At 49.8% G+C, this 22065-nt stretch overlaps 1 protein-coding gene across 5 annotated transcripts in view; it reads left to right on the top strand.

The window, feature by feature from the left end:
- The window catches only part of EPB41L4B (erythrocyte membrane protein band 4.1 like 4B), a 115734-nt gene that overhangs the window by 52070 nt on the left and 41599 nt on the right, over window positions 1-22065 (top strand). For 4 of the 5 annotated variants that reach the window (XM_079789681.1, XM_079789682.1, XM_079789683.1 and 1 more), the window contains exons 8-15: window positions 948-1035; window positions 1194-1282; window positions 1586-1655; window positions 1788-1957; window positions 4220-4329; window positions 5816-5846; window positions 9443-9476; window positions 13251-13315. In XM_079789681.1, coding sequence (XP_079645807.1) covers window positions 948-1035; window positions 1194-1282; window positions 1586-1655; window positions 1788-1957; window positions 4220-4329; window positions 5816-5846; window positions 9443-9476; window positions 13251-13315 — 657 coding nt within the window. Of the gene's footprint in view, window positions 1-947; window positions 1036-1193; window positions 1283-1585; window positions 1656-1787; window positions 1958-4219; window positions 4330-5815; window positions 5847-9442; window positions 9477-13250; window positions 13316-15098; window positions 16894-22065 lie in introns of those variants that run through there. The other variant, XM_079789680.1, reaches the window with a different exon arrangement.

Here is a 22065-nt window from a genome sequence, read left to right on the forward strand (position 1 = left end):
GTCTCTGTCCATGGTCTGAGCGTCTAGCGTGAACTCTTCAGATGTAGCCCATGCTGTCCTTACAGGGACACTCATATCTGAGACCATGTGATTTCAGGACATGTGGTCACTGCAGCTGAAACCAGCCCTACCATTTATCTTTGGGCTTTTTTCTCCTTTCCCCCATACACACCCCGTCTGCTGCTTTTATGCCTGGGCTGCCAGGAGTGTTTCCCAGACGTTAGCCTCTCTTCCTTCCCGGCCCATCTTCCCCAAACTCGGCCCGTTCCAAGTTACTCTAGGACTCAGAAATTCCTTCTGTTCCTCGGTCATTCTGAAGGGCATATGACTTTTCTGAGAATGGAGAGTGACATCGGTGCGTTCTGTTTTAAATTTTTTTATAAATATACTTTTATTGATTTCAGAGAAGAAGGGAGAGGGAGAGTGATAGAAACATCATTGATGAGAGAGAATCATTGATTGGCTGTCTCCTGCACACCCCACACCCCCACACTAGGGATCAAGCCCGCAACCCAGGCATGTGCCCTGATGGGGAATTGAACCGTGACCACCTGGTTCATAGGTCGATGCTCAACCTCTGAGCCACACTGGCTGGGCTGTTAGTGCTTCCTTGTACCACATAGAAATGTGCGGTGGCAGAGTCATCTGCACCCCTGCACCCCCACCTCTCCCCCCTGCAGGCAGCTGTTGTGTTCCCCGCCTTTCCTGTGCATATACATACCTGTATCTACACACCAACAAATGCTTTCCTTCAGTGTTCACATGATAAACACTGCTCTGTCATCTTCCTGTCTAATGAACGGTCTGTCTGGAGGTGTGTTAGTATAAATGGGTGTCCCCCGTCCCTTTAATTGCTGCATAAGCTCCCTTAGTGCGTGGCCGTGCCCTTCAGAACCTCGTGGGTGTACGAGTTGCAGTTTACATGTCTTTCCGTTGGTTTCTCTAAGGGGAAAGAGCCCTGCCCAGGCGGAGCTGTCCTATCTGAATAAAGCGAAGTGGCTGGAAATGTATGGGGTAGACATGCACGTTGTCAGGGTAAGAACTGGGTGCGTTCACGTCCTTGGGTCTCGCTGTGCCTGAGCAGTGGGTAAACGATGGGCAAACAAAGTAACGTGGTGAGCGAACTGTTTTGCATTCTGCTCTGTGACCACCTGTTAGAACCTTCTACCGACTGTCACTTCATTTATTTGTAGGGAAGAGATGGCTGTGAATATTCTCTTGGACTGACCCCGACAGGCATATTAATCTTTGAAGGAGCTAACAAAATAGGCTTATTCTTTTGGTAATTTAGTTTTGTCTAATATTAAAAATGTCTTTTCCTATTTTGTGGTGGAATTATATGTGATGGATGATTATTGAGGGCTATTTGCAATCCGCCCCCCCCCCACCCCGATTCATTTTAAAGACACACCATGCTCTGATATCTGTGGGTGTATGGCATTGGCAATGAAACCTCTGGATAATCCCGCTTAAATGAACGAATGATTTCTTAGCAAATCCAAGCTTTAAAAGTAGAGAGGAAACTGCTGATGGATGTGTCGTTTCCCTGCAGATGGTGCTTTTACAATGTTTTCTCTCTGACCAGGCCTAAAATTACCAAAATGGATTTTAAAAAGAGCAAATTGACACTGGTGGTGGTGGAGGATGATGATCAGGTAAGCCTTGCTCCTGTCCTGTCCTCCCCCCCTCCTTTCACTCCCCCTCCCCCCCCCCCCCCCGCCATGGATAATCCTCCATCCGAGTCCCTAATGCCCACCGACACGAGAACCCTGTGCTTCCCCGCGAAGGGCCGGGAGCAGGAGCACACGTTTGTATTCCGCCTGGACAGCGCCAGGACCTGCAAGCACCTCTGGAAATGCGCAGTCGAGCACCACGCGTTCTTCCGACTGCGGACGCCGGGGAACAGCAAGTCGAGTAGATCAGACTTTATCAGGCTGGGGTCCCGCTTCAGATTCAGGTAGGCACCGCCTCACAGCACAACACGGCCTCGAGGTTTGAAGGAGGCCGGCGGTGATGTGTTCTGTGGGTGGAGCCACGGGTCTGCCCGCCGAGGCTCGTGTTGGGCATCCTGTCCCTGCTTCTCTAAGGTCTGACCTGAAGCGCGTCAGCCGCTGTTCTCCTTGATGGAATGGGGGTAATAATAACAGAGTTGTTAATAGCTGACATGTGGCTTGAACTAGCCTGTCTGATTCAGTAAACACTAGCCACATGTGGCTATTTAGAGTCATTAATATTGAAGGGATTTTTAACCTGTAGTTCAGTCTCACCAAGCAAGTTTCGGGTGCCCAGGACACACAAGGCAGGTGGCTGCCACGCTGGGCTGTGCAGCCGCAGGGCGTAGGCGTCCCTGCGGAAAGCTCTGTGCACCGCGCTGCACCGGCTCTGCATGTACCAGCTCACCGTCCTCCCAGCAGCCTTCAGAAGATAGGTCCTCTCATTATCCCCATTTTACAGATAAGCAAGCTAAAGGCCAGGGGTTATACAATCTGCCCAAAGGCACAGGCAGTGAGTGAAGAGCCAAGATTCAACCCCACACTTTAAGTCTGGGTCTTACACTTGAACCACTACTCTATTGCTTTGCACATGCCCATGGCAGGAAATCCGGGGTCACTGAAGAATGAGGGCAGGTTTCAGTGTGTGTGTGAGTGACCCCGGGTAGCCTCAGTAAGTATTTGAATCTGAAAAAAAAAAAAAAAAAACCACACAGAATTGATTTTGTTGTATTTTTACTTAGGATTCTGAGACTGTGCCTCTCAAAATGCGTGAAATCTCACTGAGTGTTTGTTAAAAAGGAGGATTTATGACCTCATCTAAGACCTTCATAATCAGAAGCTGTAGGCGTCCACATGTGCATGTATGACTGAGGCTGGGCAGGTGCATTTTAAACGCGTTCCCAAGGTTGATTTCTGAGGCACAGTTACTGATCTGAGAATAGCTCCTACAAGACCTAAGGCTTCACATGTTTCATAACCTCTGCCCACACGTGGCATGTCCTTGAACTCTGTTTAAAGTGCCAACAGATCTGCTCATTTCAGATTTATCTACTGTGCAAGGGAGTGGCTGTGCACTTGTGTTTAAAGAGTTACTGTGTTGGATATATTTTAGAAAAAATTTTTTTTTATTGATTTGAGAGAGAGAGAATGGGAGAGGGAAAGAGAGAGAAAAACACACATCGATATATGAGAGAATCATCCATCGGTTGCCTCCTATACACACCCCAGCTGGGGTCTGAACCCACAACCTGGGCATGTGTCCTGACTGGGAATTGAACCAGTGACCTTTGGGTGCACAGGACAACGCTCAACAAACCGAACCACACCAGCCAGGGCTGTTTGAATGTATTTTTAAATGCTGCAAAGCAGGGGGCAAAAGCCAAGTCCTTCCTGAGAATAGACCCACGGGGTTCTGTGGAGGATGGAGAAGGTCAGCCTGCAAAGGTTAGCGGAGACGTCGCATGGGATGCTGATGTCTGCTCCAGTCGGAGTGAGGAGGCGGGGGTGGTGGCCAAGGCAGGGTTTTCCATCCTGGGAGGCAGCTCCCCCACGAGTTGGCCCAGACCAGGCTCGGGCCCCCTTCCGCTCTCCGAAGAGAAGCTTAGAAGGAAAGGCGAGTTTGGAGATGAGGTTGCCCCTGGGAGGCCCTTAGAGCGGGTGGCCAGTGGCTCCCTCCGTGTGATAAATCGTAAACCGAGAGTGGCTGGAATGAGGCCGTGCCAGCTCAGACAGAAACAGCATGCCCCCTGGACACCGAGCAGCTCATCGGCTGAGACCCAGAAAGCCTTGGTGAGAGACCAGTGTTGCTCTTGGCATGGCGAGCGAAGCCAAGGTTTAGGTCAGTGGTCATTGGTAACGGCCTCTTAAACGATTTAAATGTCTGCGTAATTTGTTTCATGAAAGGTTATTCTATGTGCGAACCAGTATTCCCTTAGTCAAACATTCCAGGTACTGGAGCCTGCTTGGTTTGTGCAGCCAAGTGGCCGGTGCCTAAATTGCATGTTTTGTCCTTGGATGGAAGTGCCTGCCTCTGTCCTACCGCCGGGACTTGGCAAAGCTGATTTTCTTTCCAACTGGAAGGCAAAACGTAGTGTGTTCTTCGACACACGAGTCACGATACGTTGGAATTGACACCGGAACTCGGGGCAATAAAGTTCACGTTCAGATATGTGTAAGGTACTGATGCTGTGATACTGGTGGCGTGCAATAAGATATTTACTTTCCAGTGGGCGGACGGAATATCAGGCGACCCACGGGGCCCGGTTACGAAGAACCAGCACCTTCGAGAGGAAGCCTAGTAAACGCTATCCGTCCCGGAGACATTCGACATTCAAAGGTTGTGTGCTCTCCATTCTGCCTTGGGATCTGAGGTTATGCTTTAGCTGGTGAATCCCCGAGGAGCTTGGGGAGGCAGATTTTTTTTTTAAATCCTCTCTAATTTCTCCTCAGAGAGAACCATTTTAAAAATATGCTGTTAGCCCTAGTCAGTTTGGCTCAGTGGATAGAGCCTTGGCCTGCAGACCAAAGGGTCCCAGATTCGATTCCGGTCAAGTGCACATGCCTGGGTTGCGGGTTCGGTCCCTAGTGCAGGAGGCAGCCAATCAATGATTCCTTCTCATCATTGATGTTTCTCTCTCTCTCTTTCTCTTCCTCTCTGAAATCCATAAAAATATATTTTAAACAAATGGGTTTTTATGGGTTTTTGGAGAGGAAAGGAGAAAGAGATAGAAACATGAATAAGAGAGGGAAAACATCCATCGGCTGCCTTCCACACACCCCTAGTGGGGATCCAGCCTGAAACCCAGGCATGTGCCCTGACTGGGAATCAAACCGGTGACCTCTTGGTGCCTGGGTTGATGCTCAACCACTGAGCCACACCGGCTGGCCAGTGAAGCAGATGTTGAAGGCACTTCCTACTGTTCTGCTTTGTCATTCTAAAGCTTTTTATTTTATTTTTTTAGTTACAGTGACATATTGTACTGTATTAGTATTTTAGCTGTTGTCGCCTTAAACCTCTCTGTCTGGGTCTCGGTGTGGCTGCCCCAGAGGGGAGGGCCCATCCTAATGCTTGACCCCTGCCATGGCCCGAGAGCTCCCCCACGCTCCAGGTTCTGTGTTTCTCTTCCCCCTCCCGTCCTGGTCTCCGTCCTCTTTTCCTTCCTTCATTCTACTGACAGCTTCTCCAGCCGGAGCTCTGGCATCTTTGGGGAGCTTTGAATGGTTCTCCATGCTGCATCCTTTCTGAAACGAAGTAGAGTCTAGGGAGAGAAGCTCAGCCTCCTGGCGTGGCCCCTTCCACAGACTCACAGCCTGGCCCTGTCAGCAGTGGCTGCCCTGCGCCCTTGTAGGTTCACACGTGTGTTTTAGCCATTAACACCTTACACCTCTCGGTCTGGGTCAAGGCTGGGAGCTCTTTGAGAGCAAGGGCTGAGTCCAGCCCCTCTGCATCCCAGAGCGCCTGGCCCTGGGAACTCGCCGAGGGCAGGGCTCAGGGGAAAGGCCACGTACTTTTTTTATTTTTAATTTCTTTATTGATTATGCTATCACATAATTGTCCTCATCCCCCCAGTCCCATCCCAAACCCCTCCCCACATATGCCCCCACCCCCCTGTTGTCCGTGAACACTGGTTAGGCTCATATGCATGCATACAGGTCCTTTGGTTGATCTCTCCCCCAAAAGGAGAAGCAGCCGCGTGGAGACTCTGCCTCCTGGCGCGGAGGCTGCTCTTAGATCTCAGAAACGTCTTCCCCCCTCATTGTCATCGCCCGGTAAAAGTGAGAAAGCTCTCTAAAATGTCGTGCTCTCTCTTTTTGTTTTAAAGCAAGCAACCCGGTGATCGCCGCTCAGCTCTGGTAAGTGCCCCCAGGCTCTGGGGTGCAGCTGTTTTCTCTCTTATATTTACTTTCAATATTGACTTTTTCCTTGATACAATTAAATCGCCCAGTGCGTCTGCTGATCTTTTTTTCTTTTTCTGCTGCCTGGCTATACCCTCCCCCTGGCTCTCAATGAGTACACAGTAGAAGGTTTCAAGACAGTTGTTGTTTTAGGAAACACAGCTGCCTTGTTTGAATAGCTCTGTGCTTTGTTTGCCCTCACAGTGGGTGACAAAGGTGAAAGGAATGTGCACAGCACATGGTGCTCATGGCATTGCGGGCAGCGGTGGGAAGGGAAGGCCGTGCTCTTAAGCAAAAACTGCAAGAGCAGATGCAGGATTCGCTCCGTGATGGGCAGGTTTCATCGTCATACAGCGTAGAAGACCTTTATTAAGCACTTTATTGAAATTCCTGCAGGAAAAAGAACTTGTCAGAAGACTGAAACTCTAGCACAGGAGCCAGCCAACTTTTTCTGTAACCAGATAGGAAATATTTTAAATATATTTTTATTGATTTCCAAGAGGAAGGGAGAGGGAGAGAGAGAGAGAAACATCAATGATGAGAGAGAATCATGGATTGGCTGCCTCCTACACACCCCCCACTGGGGATCGAGCCCATCACCCGGGCATGTGCCCTTGACCGGAATCGAACCTGGGACCTTTCAGTCTGAAGGCCGGCACTCTATCCACTGAGCTAAACTGGCTAGGGCCAGATAGGAAATATTTTAGACTTTGCTGGATGTGCTGTCGCTTTTACAAGTACTCTGTCGCTGGAGCACCAGCGCCACATTAGACCTTATGTAAATGAAGGAACAGGCCTGTGAGCCAGTCAGACTTGACCACCATCACAGGTAGGCCAGGGAGTGGTTGGCAGCCGCTTCCCCAGCACAGGTCTTCTGGATCTTTCCTGTTCATTGGAATCACCTGGTCAGCTTTGACGAGTCCCTGTCAGCCAGGCCACACCCCAGGCTAAGGGAAGATCTAAGGGGGGTGGGGCGGGGGCAACAGGCACCTGTGGTTTTGAAAGCCCCCAGGTGATTCTAGTGGGCGGCCCAGGTAAGAACCCTCGTCCTACCTTGAATGTGCCTCTTTTCCTCCCTCTGAAACAACTGTTCTTCGGGGGGTGGACAGGCTGGTAGAGAATCATAGAATGTAGTTGTTCCAACTCTTGCATCCAGGCTCCAGGGCCTGACCAGGAGCCCAGTTTAGTTAGCCTCTCAGCCGTCGGAGGCACAGGCCTCAGGCTGCCAGGGAGCGTGGTCTCTGAGATCACAGTTGGGCTGTGCCATGCACTCTGGACAGTTGGCAGCACACGTGGTGGAGCCGGTAGCGAAGCCCTGGCTGGTGGGGAGACCCCCTGGCCGGGAATCAGGAGACTGGCCCCAGCGTGGCTCTCAGCCAGCTCTGGGGCCTTGTTTTCCCCCCCCCCCCCCCCACCTTTCTGGGCCTCCTCTTTCTCACTTAAAAAGAAGGAGGCTGGGCTGGATCAATGTTCTTTTCAAAGTTTTTTAGGCCCCCAGAAGAAACCTGCCATAGAGAACAGAGGGACGTGGAGAACAGAGAGAACTGGGGACGAAGCTGAGTGGGGAGGGAGGGGGCCAGCGCCTGCTGCTCATCCGTCCCTCCCCCCAGTACCCCAAGGCTCTAGGTCCCCACGGTTCTGGAGAGCACAACTGGCCCCTTGTATCCCACAGCTGGAAACCCAGCCTCGAGGCTTTGACTTCAAACTACCTGCACTGCCTCCTGCTGGGGCCAGGCGGCCAGCGCTGTGTCTAGGTTCACTTCTCAGCACCTGAGGAAGGGGGTCAAGGTCCTGTGAACTGCTGGTCATCAGGCCCTGCTCCCCGCCCTCTCCCTGGGCGGGAGGAGGTTGCACAGTTCTGCCTGGGTTAGCTGAGCCTCCAGGCTTGGCCCTGTTGCTAGCACCCCTGTGGCAGGTAGTATATGCTAACAGTATTGGCTCCTTTCCCCGCCCTTCAGCATGTCTTGCTTTTAACTCTCAGGGGTTTGTGCGTTACACTGTTTCTTTCCTTTGCTGTTTAAGGAAGTGTTTTGTGTGTTGGCTTTTCCCTAATAAAATTACATTTTCCACTTAGCGTCTAGTGATTACATGTATTGGGAACCAAAACAAACGAAAAGAAAAAAAAAAAATCTCCCAAAAAATAAATAAAAGAAACCCCAAGTAAAGATACCCTTTAGGAACCAATGAGCTAATAACCACTGTTGGCAGCTGTCTGATTGTTCTCTGCAGCCTGTGGAGCCAGGGTGAGGAGGATTGCTGTGGGAGCCAGGGATCAAATTGCGCTCTGGGCTGCAGAGGTGATACCGGAAAATAGCACCTTGCAGAACACTTAACCGGCCTGCTGCAACCCAGCCCGAGGTGAACCTGGCCCGGAGCCTGGCTCCGCGCACTGGCCCCCTCGGAAAACGGGAGCACAGCGCCATTTAGACCCCAGCAAGGCTCATAACAATGACACGCTTCCCTCTCGTTGTTGGAGAAGCAGTAAGCCTTGATTTCAAGCACAGCGCCCTAGCAACACAGCCTGGTGGCGGCGCTGCACGAGGGATGCCAAGCCTGCGTACTAAATACCACGTTCTGTTTTACACCGACCGTCCACCTTTTTTTTTAGAGTAGTTACACTTAAAGAGTCCCATCAAAGTAGGCTTATGCATGAGGACCCCGAGCCTCCTTGGCTTAGTGGAAACAATATAGACTTTAGGATCGAGCAGATGTCCATTCCAGTCCTGGCTCTGCCAGTGATTAGCTGGCTGACCTCGGGGTTTCCTAACTTCTCTGTTGGGCAATCATTCCTTTATCTATAAAATGAGATGGTGGCATTCATTGACCTCATAGCCTTGCTGTGTGGACTAAATAACAACAGATGTGAAGTTCCCAGCCAGGACAGAGCCTTACGTGGAACGAACATTCCAAGGTGGTGGCCAGCTCGCGCCTTCATTGTTGTTGGCAATGGGGCCCAGAGAGGCAGGTGCTCGGAAGGGGCTGGTGGCTTTCCCTTCAGCTCGGGAAAACAGCCCCGCCCCACCCAGCAGTGCCGGGGCAGATCTGGAGTGGGAGCCAGAATGACCGGGTTTGCCTAATTGGAATGACCTTCATTTTGCCACCAAAACTTGACATCACAACCAGGATTCTGGAATGGTACCCACTTGCTTCTACTTGTGAGCTCTGTTGTGACGAATGAAAGTTGCTGTTTGGTGTCTCCGGTTATGAGCTCCTTTAAGCAGCTAATCAAAAAGAAATAGTATCTGTGAAAGTTGCTAACAGAGTAGATAGGGCTTAGGATTGGTTTATGATTGGTAAATACAGGCATACCTTGTTTTATTGCGCCTCGAAGATGTTGCAGGTTTGGTTTTGTGTGTGTCTGTGTTTTGTTTTGTTTACAAATTGAAGGCAAGGCCCTCTACCAGCAAGAAGGTTACGACTCACTTTATTGTGAGACTTGCTTTATTGCGCTGGTCTGGAACCGAACCTGCAATATCTCAGAGGTATGCCTGTAAATCAGTAATGATGCTGCTTTACAACCTATTACATTGTAATTTTTCTTTTCTTTCCTTTAGCTCTAAAACAAATCCTGAAGTCCATAATTACCAGGTAAGATACTGCTTTTAAAGGTTTTTATGTAATACTTCTTAAAGTTTTTAAGCTTTCCACATTGAGCAGTTGTTTATAGACAGATTTTAAAGAAATAATAACAATATGGTTTTTTGAGAAAACGGAGAGAGGAGCATCTCCTCCCCTCCCCTCCCCCACCCCCCTCCCCCACCCTGCTTCCTCTTGATCATCTGAGCTGCCTATTTCTCTTCACCGTGTCAACTGGCATGCAGCACGGACAGATGTTTACATTTCCGGGGGGTCAAACAGACTCTGAGTGGCACTCAAGTGAGGCCACTGCATGTCCTAGTGTGTTCTAGGCCCAGGGAACGTGAGTCCCTTGAGGTGCGCCTCCAGGAAAGAATGTCTGGCCACATGTTTGAGAAATGTTGCGTCCTTCATGACCTTTTTAGATCTTACAGTGTCCCTTGGGGTGTCCAGCATACTGAGAAATCCTGCAAGAAAGACATGTTGTTGTCTTTTCATCCAGTGTTTCCCAAGATCATTTGATTATTGGACACCTCCCCGACCCCGCCATCCAATAAAAACACTAGCCTCTCTCCTCACCCCCCACTCCCCACTCCCTGTCCTCTGGTGGTGCACCCAGTAACATCGATGCAGCCATGGCCTCCGGAACCTCCTTGTAAGGCATCGGGCTGGGCCTGTCCTGCAGCAGGGCACAGCTCCGGTGCCATGGCTGCCGGTCTGCTCTTTCCCAGGGTGGCCAGGAGGGCCACACCCGTGCCCGCCCACCCATCTCACCCTGTGGGCAGCTCTCGCTGGCCATTCAGTCTTCTACAACCTGGCGGCGAGTTCCTTTCCTACATTTATTTCTCACCGCTCCTCATCACAACGTAGGCTCAGTTCTCTGAGAATTACCTCATCGTTGCCCCATAATTTCTTCCCAGCATGCCTTTGACCACACTCGTCTGCCTGGAATTCCTTTGCCTCCTATCTGGATAGAGCCCGCCTCAGAAGCCATCTCCTTCCCGAAGCCTCTCTGGTCCTCTTCATTGGAGGGCACCAGCCCCAGTGGTTCCCAGCCCTGCTTCAGACAAATAACCGGTGCTTGGGCCTCCCCCTGCGGGGACTGGATCGGGAGTCTGGGTATTAGAGAGCATCACAGCTCCACAGGTGGTCGTCGTGAGCGGCCAGCTGGGGAACCCTGGTGGGTGAAGTGCCTTCGCTCCCTCCGTCGTCATTTGTTTGCGCAGAAGAGGCAGCATCCACGTCTGATGACCTCCCAACTTGGGATCAGCTTTCTTGTCCTGGGCGTTGTGAATGTCTGAGGGGCACGGCTCGCCCAGGTTTCTGTGCCCTGTCGCCAGTCTGGTTTTGCATGTAACAGGAACAAAGCGACTTTGTAATGAATTCGAGTTGGAACCTTGTTCTAACTCGTCTCATTCTTGATCTTCTGCTCCTGTAGATAGTAATTCCGTAGGTGGGAGTGGGGTCCCCAGGTACATTATCCTTACGAGGGCTCCGCATTATGCTTCAGGAGAAATTGGTAGTATCATCTTCCATACGGGAAGTCATCTTCCCGCTGTGCAGAGCCTGCCCGTGACTTCCATGTTTAGGGAATAACACCTGAAAGGGACCTGGCAGGGGACGGGCCCGGTTTCCTGGTCTCCTTGCCTTCTTTAGGTTCTTGAATCTTCTTATTCAGATGGTTTTTTGTTTGTTTTTGAGGGATCTTCAGGTCTGAGAGGCTGGAATGCTGTGGGGCGAGGGAAGAGTTGTTGGGGATTGCTGTTTGAATGACATGAAAAAATAAATGAAGCAAAGCGGTCCTAGCTCAGTGCGCCCCGGCGGTCTTCCCCACAAGCCTCGTGGGTGAGCGCTCCCTGCACGCTCTGCTCACGGTGAACGGCGAGGCGATTGTTGGTTGCAATCAGATCTACAAAATCTGTTTCCTACGCATTGTTGTTCTCAACATTTTTGGCAACCACTGGACCTCTGTGCCTCGCTACTCTCAGAGGTTCTGCGCTGCTCTGTCAAGGATCGGGAGTCAATGGACCGGGAAGGGAACATCCTGAGAAGTGGCCCGATAAGCATCTGAGTGCTGAGAACGGGTTTCAGGAGGATGGGGTGGGATTGCAGCGTGTCGGATTCTGAGCTCAGCAAGGCTAGCCAACTGCGAAGGATGGATTGCTGTGTTCCCGCTGAGGACGCTGCTGGCATTTGGGGAGGGACAGTTCTTCCTTGTTTGGGACTGTCCCTAGAGTTACAGGATGTTTAGTTTCCCTCTTCTCTGCCCAGTCGTTAAAGGTAATCCGCCTGTGGTTTTGACAAGCAAAAATGTACATATATATTTCCAGTTGTCCCCAGGGAACATAACTGCCCCGATTGAAAACCTTCTGGGTTAACATTAAAAAAATACTCCTGGGCAGCTTGTGAGTAAATTGCCAGAGGACACCGAGGAAGGGTCTGGAGTATCCTTCTTCTGGGTCCCTGTGGATACGGTACCCACCCCGTCTCCCAGGAATCTGATGTGGTTGTGTTTGAAGACAGGGAACAGGAGGGCCGTCTCTAATCTGTCACTCTCTCTTGTTGAAGACCCCATTGGTGGAGCCTCACTTGGGAGCCAGAACAGTTGGGCTTTGGGCCAATCTTCTAAACTCTCTAGGGTTCTGTATCCCCTAAAAGGGCAATGTGAAGAGAGTGCCTGGGGGAGATTCTAAAGCCCTGGTCACCTCTCGGATTCTGCTGCGGAGGCATCTCTTCCAGATCCACTTCCCTGCAGCACTTCCTACCGGGGGCTGCAGACTTAGCTTCTGACAGGCATCTTGGAACGAGAGAGGCCTCTGGAATACAGAAGAGGCAGCAGGGAGGGCATCTGGGGTCCGGGAACACAGAATGAACAGGATTGCTGAGAATTTTCCATAACAGAGAGTAGCCTTCTGCTTATTAACCAAAGCAGCAGGGAAGGGAGACGAAGGGGAGGACATAATTAAAAGAGGGATGGCGGCGAGACCGGGGTGGCTTCAATGCCAGGCGGGCCTCATTTGCCAGGTAGAAAGTTTAGTCTTTTGAGAAGCACCCTGGCTTCTGGCTACGTCTGGGACCGCTGCCCTCTGCAGGCCAGACGTGGATGGGCACCCGCCACCCAGCCAGCCCCAGCCAGTCTCTTCCCTGGGTCATTTTGTGGGTCATCAGCCTGGATCTATGTTCCCATCTTAAAGTGGGCCATTTTCTCCCTTCCCTTTTATCACGATAACAAGTGCTCTGGATGATTTGGGGGGGGGATTTTGGATCATGCTTTAGAAAATGACTTTTACTGCTCAAACAACGGAGAAGGAGTGTTCCCACAGCCTAGGTACCCCTTGCCGCCCGTGTCTGTGTGCGTGCAGACGTAGATGTTACCCGCGGTTGCCGTCATTTCCAGCAGTGACAGAAATGGTTTCTGAACATTGCCGACCACCCTCCCTGTCTTTCTGGCACCTTCCGTCTGTTCCCTTGTTCCCTCGGGAGAGGTGATTGTGGCCTGTCCTGGGTACTCTGTGGGGGGACCCTTTCAAGGCCGATGCCTTCCCCTTTCTTCCCGGGCAGCTTCCCAGCCCCGGCCTTTGTCCAAGGGAAATGTGATCGTCCTGGGAAATGTCCCTCGCACCCCCCACCCCCCGCACTGCCCCCACCCCCCGGCTCCCAGCCAGCGTTCAGTTATAGCCTTTCCATTCACAGCCCCTTAGGTGGATGCCAGTAAAAGAGAAAGTGAATGAAGACCATTGAAATCAGAAGGTCATCGAATAATCACGTTTGGTGTTTTCTTTCTAGCCTCAGTATCATCCCAATATTCACCCCAGCCAGCCACGGTGGCACCCTCACTCTCCAAACGTAAGGTAAGTGCCTGAGCTCACAGAGCTGCCCCGACACAAGTTCTTTTCTCCGAAAAGTTCAGGTTCTACTGAGTCATGAGTTAAAGTTCTGCATCAGCAATTGCTGTGAAGAGTGGCCTGTCACGGCCGAGATGAATCCTGACTGAGCAAAGCAGAGGCAGCCAGCGAGACTCTGGATTTGCTCAAGTTATGCTTTATGACACCAAAATGAATCGGGCTGGGGTTTTTGTCGTTTTGTTTTTTTAAGTCATTCTAACCTCAGAAATTTTGGGTTTGGTTTTGTGTTAGAAATGTTACTTAAAATGTCTAAGTAACATTTCCCTGTCCTGAGAATTCATTTATAAAAATATGACCAAAGCGTGGAGATTTTTGTCCTGGATTTTTTGGACAGAGTTTTTTTTTGTGTGTGTGTGTGTGTTTTTTTTGGGGGGGGGGGTGTGTGGAGCGAGGGCTTCCTTTTTTGGGGCAACGGATCTTTTTTCTACACCCAGGGGTCAGTGAACTTTTTCCCATAAAGGGCCAGGGAGTCGGTATTTTCGGCTTGGTGGTCTCTGTCACAGCTGCTCAGCTTTGCCATGGTAGCCGGAAAGCAGCTGCCGCCAGTGGGGAAGTGCCTGGGTGTGGCTGTGCGCCAATGAAACGTATTTACGATAACAAGCGGCTGTGCTTGCTCCCCTCGGCCCTAACCCACCACGACCCTTCCTAACCACACCGGCACCTGCCTGGTGTCTGAGTCAGGCCCGAGAGCGTTTTCACGCCAGCTTTGTCAAGGCAGCCGTTCCTTTTACGGTCAGCTTTCCTGGGTGTTTCCTCTCAAGAAGCTCTTTTAGAAGAGCTGGTGAGTTCCGTGCGCAGGGTTATTTCTTGGCGAGGCAGCCTTGCTCTGTGAGAAAGCGCCGAGGACGGAGTGATGGAACCAAGTCTGGTGGGAGCAGGCAGACGGGGGCACCTGGTTCTTGACAGTCCTGACCACGTTTGGGGGGCGGGGGGGGGGGGGGGACCCTGTGGGACAACAGTGCGGTTTTAGCATAAACACTCGATACTTGTGTAACTTTCAAAGCAAGTCAAACTAGTGGGGTAATGATTCTCGATGTTTCTGAGTTGCCAAGGCAGTTTATTTTGCAGACGTGAGAAACAGAAGAGATTTATAGAAACCGTATTTTTAATAACCCTGTTTTGACAGAATTTTACACTCCTTGCTGCCGAGTGTATCACATTCGTTTCCTTCGGAGGCATGCCCTCGCCCAGCATTCCACAGGGCGATTCTGAGGAAGGCTGGTACCAAGCTCCTCTCGGTGGCCCGCCTGCCTGGGAGCTTGTGAATGCAGATTCGTGGGCCCCCACGCCTGCTGATCAGACTCTCTGGTGGTGGGGCCCAGCATTTTGTGTTTCATCAGGCCCTCCAGAGAGTTAGAGAGGCGCTCTCTGAGATACCTGCCCCAGGAAAAGAGAGCTCATGGTGCCAACACTTATGGCAAATGCTGCCGGAGACATTCACAGGGCACATTCCCATAACGGCCTGAGGCGTCCCCTAGCAAAGACACCTGGCTTTCCCCAGACCAACCTTGCAGGGATGAGGGCCCAGCCATAGACAGAACTTCTCTCCCCTTTTGGGAGTTGGTAGGCGACCTGCAGTAGAAAATCCATCCATTTCCGCTTGTAAGCCAGTCCCATTCCTGCCGTTCGTGGTTTACCCTGCCCCATTCCCTTTGTGCTCATGTTGTCTCACTCTCTTCTGCGCTTCCCTCCATCCCCCTACTAACCATTCACTCTGCAAACGAAACAGGCCATCCTTTGAGGATGACAGGCCGCATTGGAAAGCGCCGGCCAGTGCGGATGACAGCCATCTCGATTATGTCCACAACCAGAACCAGAAGAACTTAGGAGGCGTGCAGAGTGTGGTGTGTCGCGATAAACTCATGACTGCGCTTTGAGGGACCGGCCATCTCACTTCCATGCTCCATCCCAGTGGCATTCCATCCCATGAGAGGTGTCTTGGCGTCGTGTGGCTGCGTTTGTAAAGGTGTCTGAGGAATAGTTCGGAAAGGTGTTTTCCGTGTCCGTGTAAATATTGGAAAGTAATCCCCGTAGCTAGTCCTAACGTACTGTTGACTGCATTCTCAATAAAATGAAGGTAGGTAAAGGCTCAGGAATCACGCTGATGTTCTGATTTTAAAATTGGAGTAAACGTCTATGTGTATTGTATTGCTATGTACCTAATACTGCTTTGTTATTTAATGAGTGGGACCAAATAAAACCAGGGAAACGTGGGAAGATAGCTCTGCAGAGAGTACCAGTAATATGGTGGGGATGGAGATGGCTGGGGCCCAGCCTCTGCCATTGTGTGATCTTAGACAAGCCATTGCCCCCTTCCGGGCCTCGTTTTCCTCATCAGAAAAGACTGGGTTGGACTAATTGATCGTCAGGGTCCTTTCCAACTCTAAAATTCCGTGATCCGTTGAAATTTAATATTTCTAGGCTGAGGCTATAACATTCAAACGATCTCAGAGGAAAATGGCAACATCCCCTTCTCTAACAGAGGCCACCCCATCCAGAAGCTAAATGAAGTGTATGAACTGGGTAGATGTTATATCATGCAGGGAGACTCTGAATTTCAGGTCCGAGGACAGTTTAGCCACTTGGAATTTTAGAGATTTGACTAATCATAAGCTGCATAGCATCCGTTTTGGTAGGATTTGCTGCTCGAGAACAAGAATAATTTTTTAATGTCTTAATGATTGGTGCTGCTAACTTGCATGATTGCAGAAGACATGATTATGGATAGATGCTGTCGGAATTTGCAGAACTTGAGGGTTGGGTTTTTACCCTAGACTTCACTCTTTTATAAAGCTACATGCAGTCTGAGATGCATATGGCTTAAGATTTTAACGAAGTTGTGCCAAAGCATTCTGTAGATGAGGATAGGAGGGGTGTTGCACAGTCTTTTGGTAGAACCAGAAAATTAATTTGTTGTCTTTTAGGATAGAACTTGTACCAATATATTTATTTTCCCCCATTTCAAGCCACGAGTCAAACATCATTTCTCTTAATAGGTAGGCCTGAGATGTTTTTCCTTAGTATTTTTGTGAAGTCAGTTCCCGTGCCATTTTTTATAGATGTCATTATAAATTCGGCCCATTTCAAGCCCTTAACAACATGTCTTGACATCCCTTGAGAATTTTATTGCTGAAATCTGAAAAATTTTCTTTGGTTACCACAAAAACCTCTCCAGAAGGAGGGAATCGGCTGCGCACCCTGCACGGTGGGGTCTGTGTCGTAGAAACTCCCCCCCAAGACATTTGTTTACAGGTATATTCCTGATGCTCCCCACGTCCTGATGCTCCGTGTCTGTGCTGCGTCCAAATAAATGTGCTCTGAAGCTTTTAATCTTATTGATACGTTTTTACAAATGTGTTTCCCAGCAATAAAGATTGTTCTTGCTCATTTTTGACTCGACCTTCATTTTGTGCTGCGCAGAAGGACCATTGGTGGATGACGTAGGGGATGTGACCGTGCGCTCTCGGAAGTCTGACGGAGCCTTCCGTCAGGTGGCATGGAGCAGCTCGTGCTAGCGTGATTGAGGCTGCCCTTGGGGGGAGTGGCTCTTGGAGGCAGCGGCGGAGGCATGTCTTCATCGGGAGCAGCTCTGGGGAAGGAGCCTGGACCTGGTCCCAGGTGGCAGGGGGGGGTGTCCTATCCCAGTCCTGTCGTGAGGGCGGGTGTGTGTCCTGGACACACAGGACAAGCTGCTGTTCCAGGCAAAATGACGTCCAGCCCTGTGCCTGTGGCCCCCTGGACACTGTGTACTGTCTAATGCATCTAATAAATACTTTGTGCTTCAAGCAACATGCGTGGGTTCAGTTGTCTGCAACCGAGAAAGTCTAACCAGTTTGCATTCTTCTGGCCTCCTCATGGTTATATCACGTGGACACTGTTTATTCCTCAACTGCCACATTGGATGGTGGTGGTGACCCACTCAGCTTCTGGGAACTCTGTGCCCTTGGCTTCTATGGGGTCTGATTCTCTGGCCCTGGGACTTTTTCTTCAGTCTTTGTAACAGCCCCATCTCCTGTCATCCTCTGAACTATTGCTCTTTCCCAGGAGTCCCTCCTCTGCCCACTGCTCTCCTCACTGTCACGTCTACCTGGGTCTTCTCATCCCATCGTGACTTTATGGTGCTGCCGACACTGAAACCATTATCTCTCCCTCAGACTAGACTGTCATTTCAACTTGTATATTCCAAGCACAGCGCAAACTCCACCTGCCAAAAATTAACATTTCTCCTCTCACCAAAAGGGGAAAAAACCATTTACCCCAATTCTCTCTTTTTTACCCAAGGTAAGAACTTATATATCATTGGCGTCTCCTCTTCCTGTCGCCACGCGTATCCAGGCAGCGCCCAGATCTGCTCAGCTCCCCCTCCTCGGTATTTTGTTCAGGCGCCCTCTCTCCTTGCCACTGACCTTGATCTTTTCTCTGGCTGCGAAGTGCTCTTCCTGATCTTCCTGACTCTGATCTCTCCTGACAAGCGCGTTCTCCTCACAGCCCCCAGAGAGGGCTTTCTGAAACACCATCTGATGGTGTCATTTCATTGCTTGACATCTGCCAGGGTTCTCCATCACCCACGGGACGAAGCCCAAGGCCTTCTCTGTGGAATGCCCCTGCTCTCTGCTCTAGCTAGCATAGCTCCCATCCCTCACCCTCCTGTTTAAGCTCCTGCAGCTCCACACTGCGTGTAGTTCCTGACATTCAGCATACCCTGCTGTCACTCCCATCTGTGCCTTTGCAAACACTGTTCCTTCTGCCGAGAATGCTGTCACTCCCCTCCCCTTTGCCCAGCTCCTGCTCATCACTCCCGTTTCCACTCAGCCTCGGTCTCCCAGGGATCCTGACTGTTCCCAGCTCTGCAAACTGTGCTCCATTCCACTGCCCCCACCCCATACATAGCAGCGGTGCACTTTGTATTGACACTGCCTCTGCGTCTCCTCCTGGAGCCTGTACGCTCTTAAGTCTGACGTTGTGCCACCTCCACCTTAGTTCCCCAGTGCCTGATGGGTAACAGGTGCTCAATGAATGTCTGTTCAACAAATTAATGATCCCACACTCACTCTAAAGGAAACATCGAAGCAGCGAACAGATAGTTCACGTGTCATCTCTGAGCGGGTCCAAAGGATATGAACAACCATATCCAGTGTGGGGCATCACAGTTTGAGTAGGGCATTGACCACCACGCATGTTCTGGCTTCAGCTTCACCATCTGAATATCATTCGCTGTGTCTGTGGTGTTCTCCTTAGAGGCATTGATGTAATGTTGAGTGTCACTGCCTGGCAGAGAACAGTCCAGCTTCAGTATACTGGAATCCCAGGTAGAGTGACATGGACCTATGGTAATATACAGGCGCTGACAGCCACACGTGTGCTTTGCACTCTACATACGTCACTTCACTTGATCCCCTGACCACTCTGAGGTCGATGATGTCCTTTTCACCCACGGGAAGCTCCGGCTTAGAGTTTAACCAAGCAGCTTGCGCATGGTCCCATAGCCAGTCGGTGGTAAGTCAGATTGCTGACTCCAAAGCCTGTGTCCTCCACCTCTGCTCTGACGCCTCTGACCGCTAATCATCCTGCCATTTGGGACCCCATCGATTCCCATCTCCATGAGACTATTAGACGAGTTCACTACACTCACGACCACCAGAAGTCTCATCCATACCCCTTGTATGCCATTGGACTAGTAACTTTGTCCATCACCTTTGCCAAGGAGCTAATAACCCCATTCCTCCCCTCTTCCTGTATCCCCCACCCAGATGTCTAGGAACCGTTCATACCTCCCCAACTCTTCCAGCAACCTGGTAGCCCTGCCCATGTAGGCATTCATTCAACTACAGTCCCCTTTCACAGGAGCAGAGGTGGACCATTATTTTCTTAATGAACTACTCATTTCAGACGATCCACTGCTTCCTTCTGGAGAGCTCACAAACTAGTCATTTCTTCTGGAGTATTACCCGTCACCAAAACCAAGCTCAGTATTCCACAACGGAGTTCGCTTTTTGCATATTAGAAACTCAGGTACTTACTGGTCTTGCATCACCATTATTTCTCTGAGATCCCTCAGAATATCTTAACAGTGAACTGACAGTGTCATCAAGTGGATGTAATTCATATGGACTGGAAGTCTTGAAGTCATACCAGGTAATTAGCTTGGCCTTCAGAACTCTCTTGCCTGTTTCGTCTCTTGGTCTACCATTTCCACTGAAAATGATTTTCATTAAAGTGAAGACGAAGGAATAAGGACATTGCAGGAGTCCTTCGTTTTTCTTGCCTGTTAATATCACACCATCTTTCCAGGTCAATGAGTCCAGCCTCCAGGGTCCTGCTCTGAACACAGCTAATAGATCGTTTTTGTTGCCCTTGACTTTCCAGCTTTTAAAGGGCCCTTTAAGATCTGAGCTCATCAGAGAACTCCCTGAGCAGCTGTATTGATCCCTTTGGATCAATATTTCCCAAACTTAGCTCTGACTTAATTGCCCGAATCTTCCAAAATTAACCAGGTGAATACCTTAAATAGGCCTAGGATGATTCGGCTCCTGCCATTTTGTTACAGAAGGCAACAGACAAATGCCAGGACAAGGAACAAGGGGGAAGAGATAGAGAAAAAGCAAATGACTGCTAACGGCAGGAGAGACCCTTTGTACAGGAAAGGTGGCACATTTTAAGAATCCCCACGGGTATCTCAAAGGTGAAACAAATATGAAATTGGCATTCAGCTGAGCCTCAGCAAAAGAAGAAATCCTCAGTAATTCTGCAAATAGGTCCTATTTTCCCCCATATTGGGGAACCAACAAATGGTTTAGACAGCTTACTAAAAGTGGAGTGGTCGGGGTGAGACCTGAGAACCTCCACTGTAACAGTCATCCCAGGAGAGGCAGGTGGGCAGGTGCAGGGCCTCACTTTGGAAAAGCAGTTTCCTATCTGGTTAGGTTTGCCCTTGTTTAATGGCTCAACTTTTAACTAAGTAGAGGCCAACTTTTTTTTTAAGTAGCATGATGTTTAAAAGTAAATGGATGGCCATCACAGTTCTCAGATGTTTGTGTCGGGTTGAAATGAGAGATGTGATACTGAATCTCATCCCAGGAATGGAGTTAATGTTGAATCCTGAGATGGCTTTGCATTTCTGAGGCAAATTAGGTTGGCTTCCACTTTTCATCATTTTCCTACAAAAGGCATGAAGATTCCTGCTGCAGTCCCCCTTTCCCCTCTTCCCTTCACATGCTGCAACCATCTGGACTACATCAAGCTTTCTGCCCTAATCCCTGACCAAGTCTTCTATTTTCCTGCCACATCACACTTTTGAAAAGAGACAAACTTACATTTGGAATATTGTTTTTAACAAGGTAGGAAAGTTCATGTATATCATTATCAGTTTTGAAATATAGGCCACATAGGACAATCAATAGGACATGAAAGCATACTTTTTCATTTAAATTATAATTTTTGTATAAAAGGTAAGATTCATCTGGGGTGGTTCTGAATAAAATATAATTTTTAAAAAGTAAATGGGCATCTTTGCCAGCAGCTGGATCTTCCTGCTCAGTATGGTTTTGCACATCTCCAGGTTCACGGTGAAGCAGAAGAATGTGAGAATTCTAGTGGTTCTCTTATGCCTTTAACTTCATTATGACCTCCCTCCCCCGAGTCTACCTAACTGTGTCTGTGTCACTGTTCTGCTCTCCTCCGGATGCAAGGGGCTAGGGACCTCCCAAACGATGGAGAAGGTTGTGCGTGGGCACACCCCAGTCTAACAACCCAGGGCAGGATTCAGGCCCATGTGGGGAAACAGGTGGAAGTTTGCAGAAGCAAAATGACAGGACATTGCGAGCAGATGAGCAGAGTATGGACTCTGGTGTGGAGGTCTGCTTTTGTTCTCTGAAAAGTGAAGTATGGACCCTTGGGCATCTCACGTGGTTTGAATCCCAACTGTGCACTCACTTGGCCCAGTTTCTTCTTCCCCTCCTTTTCCTCATCTAAAAGGGAATTTAGCTCAGCTGGCTTGACTCGGTGGTTGAGCATCAACCTATGAACCCGGAGGTCACAGTTCAATTCCTCGTCAGAGCACATGCCCAGGTTATGGGCTAGATCCCCAGTGTGGGGTGTGCAGGAGGCGGCTGATCAATGATTCTCATCATGGATGTTTCTGTCTCTCTCTCCCTCTCCCTTCCTTTCTGAAATCAATAAAAATACGTTCAAAAATAAATAAATGGGAATTTAACAATATCTCTCTGTTGAGGAGAATTCAATGACATGTGCATGTGTGGTGCTTTGCATAGTGGTTGATACTACCTGTTAGCAATTTTTAGTGGATTTTTTTTTTTTTTTTTAGATTTAAGGCCTTAGTGGTCCATGTGGTAAGAAATAGGGCAAGGAGACTCAAAGTAGCTCAAGGAATGGTATCTCCCCTGGGTGGATAGGTTGCGATGTACAGTCTAATTTTAGCAATGGACGGGGGTGCTTGGTTCCAAAGGAAAAAGATGGAAGAAGGTTAACACAATACATAAAAGCATGTCTATGAAACGCTAACAAGCTCAGAGCAGAAACACCATGGGGGTCTTTTGAGAGGGGACTAAAAGCAATGGAAGTGGTATTTCCGTCTGAGAATTCGAGGCAGGATGCGGACAGTGCTTTCCCACCTGCACATGCAGGATTGGCGGGGCGGCGGGAGGCCCTGGTGAGACCACTGAGAATCGGTTCTGGAG

The sequence above is a fragment of the Cnephaeus nilssonii genome (assembly GCF_951640355.1).
Source record: "Cnephaeus nilssonii genome assembly, chromosome: 14".
Taxonomy (NCBI): domain Eukaryota; kingdom Metazoa; phylum Chordata; class Mammalia; order Chiroptera; family Vespertilionidae; genus Cnephaeus; species Cnephaeus nilssonii.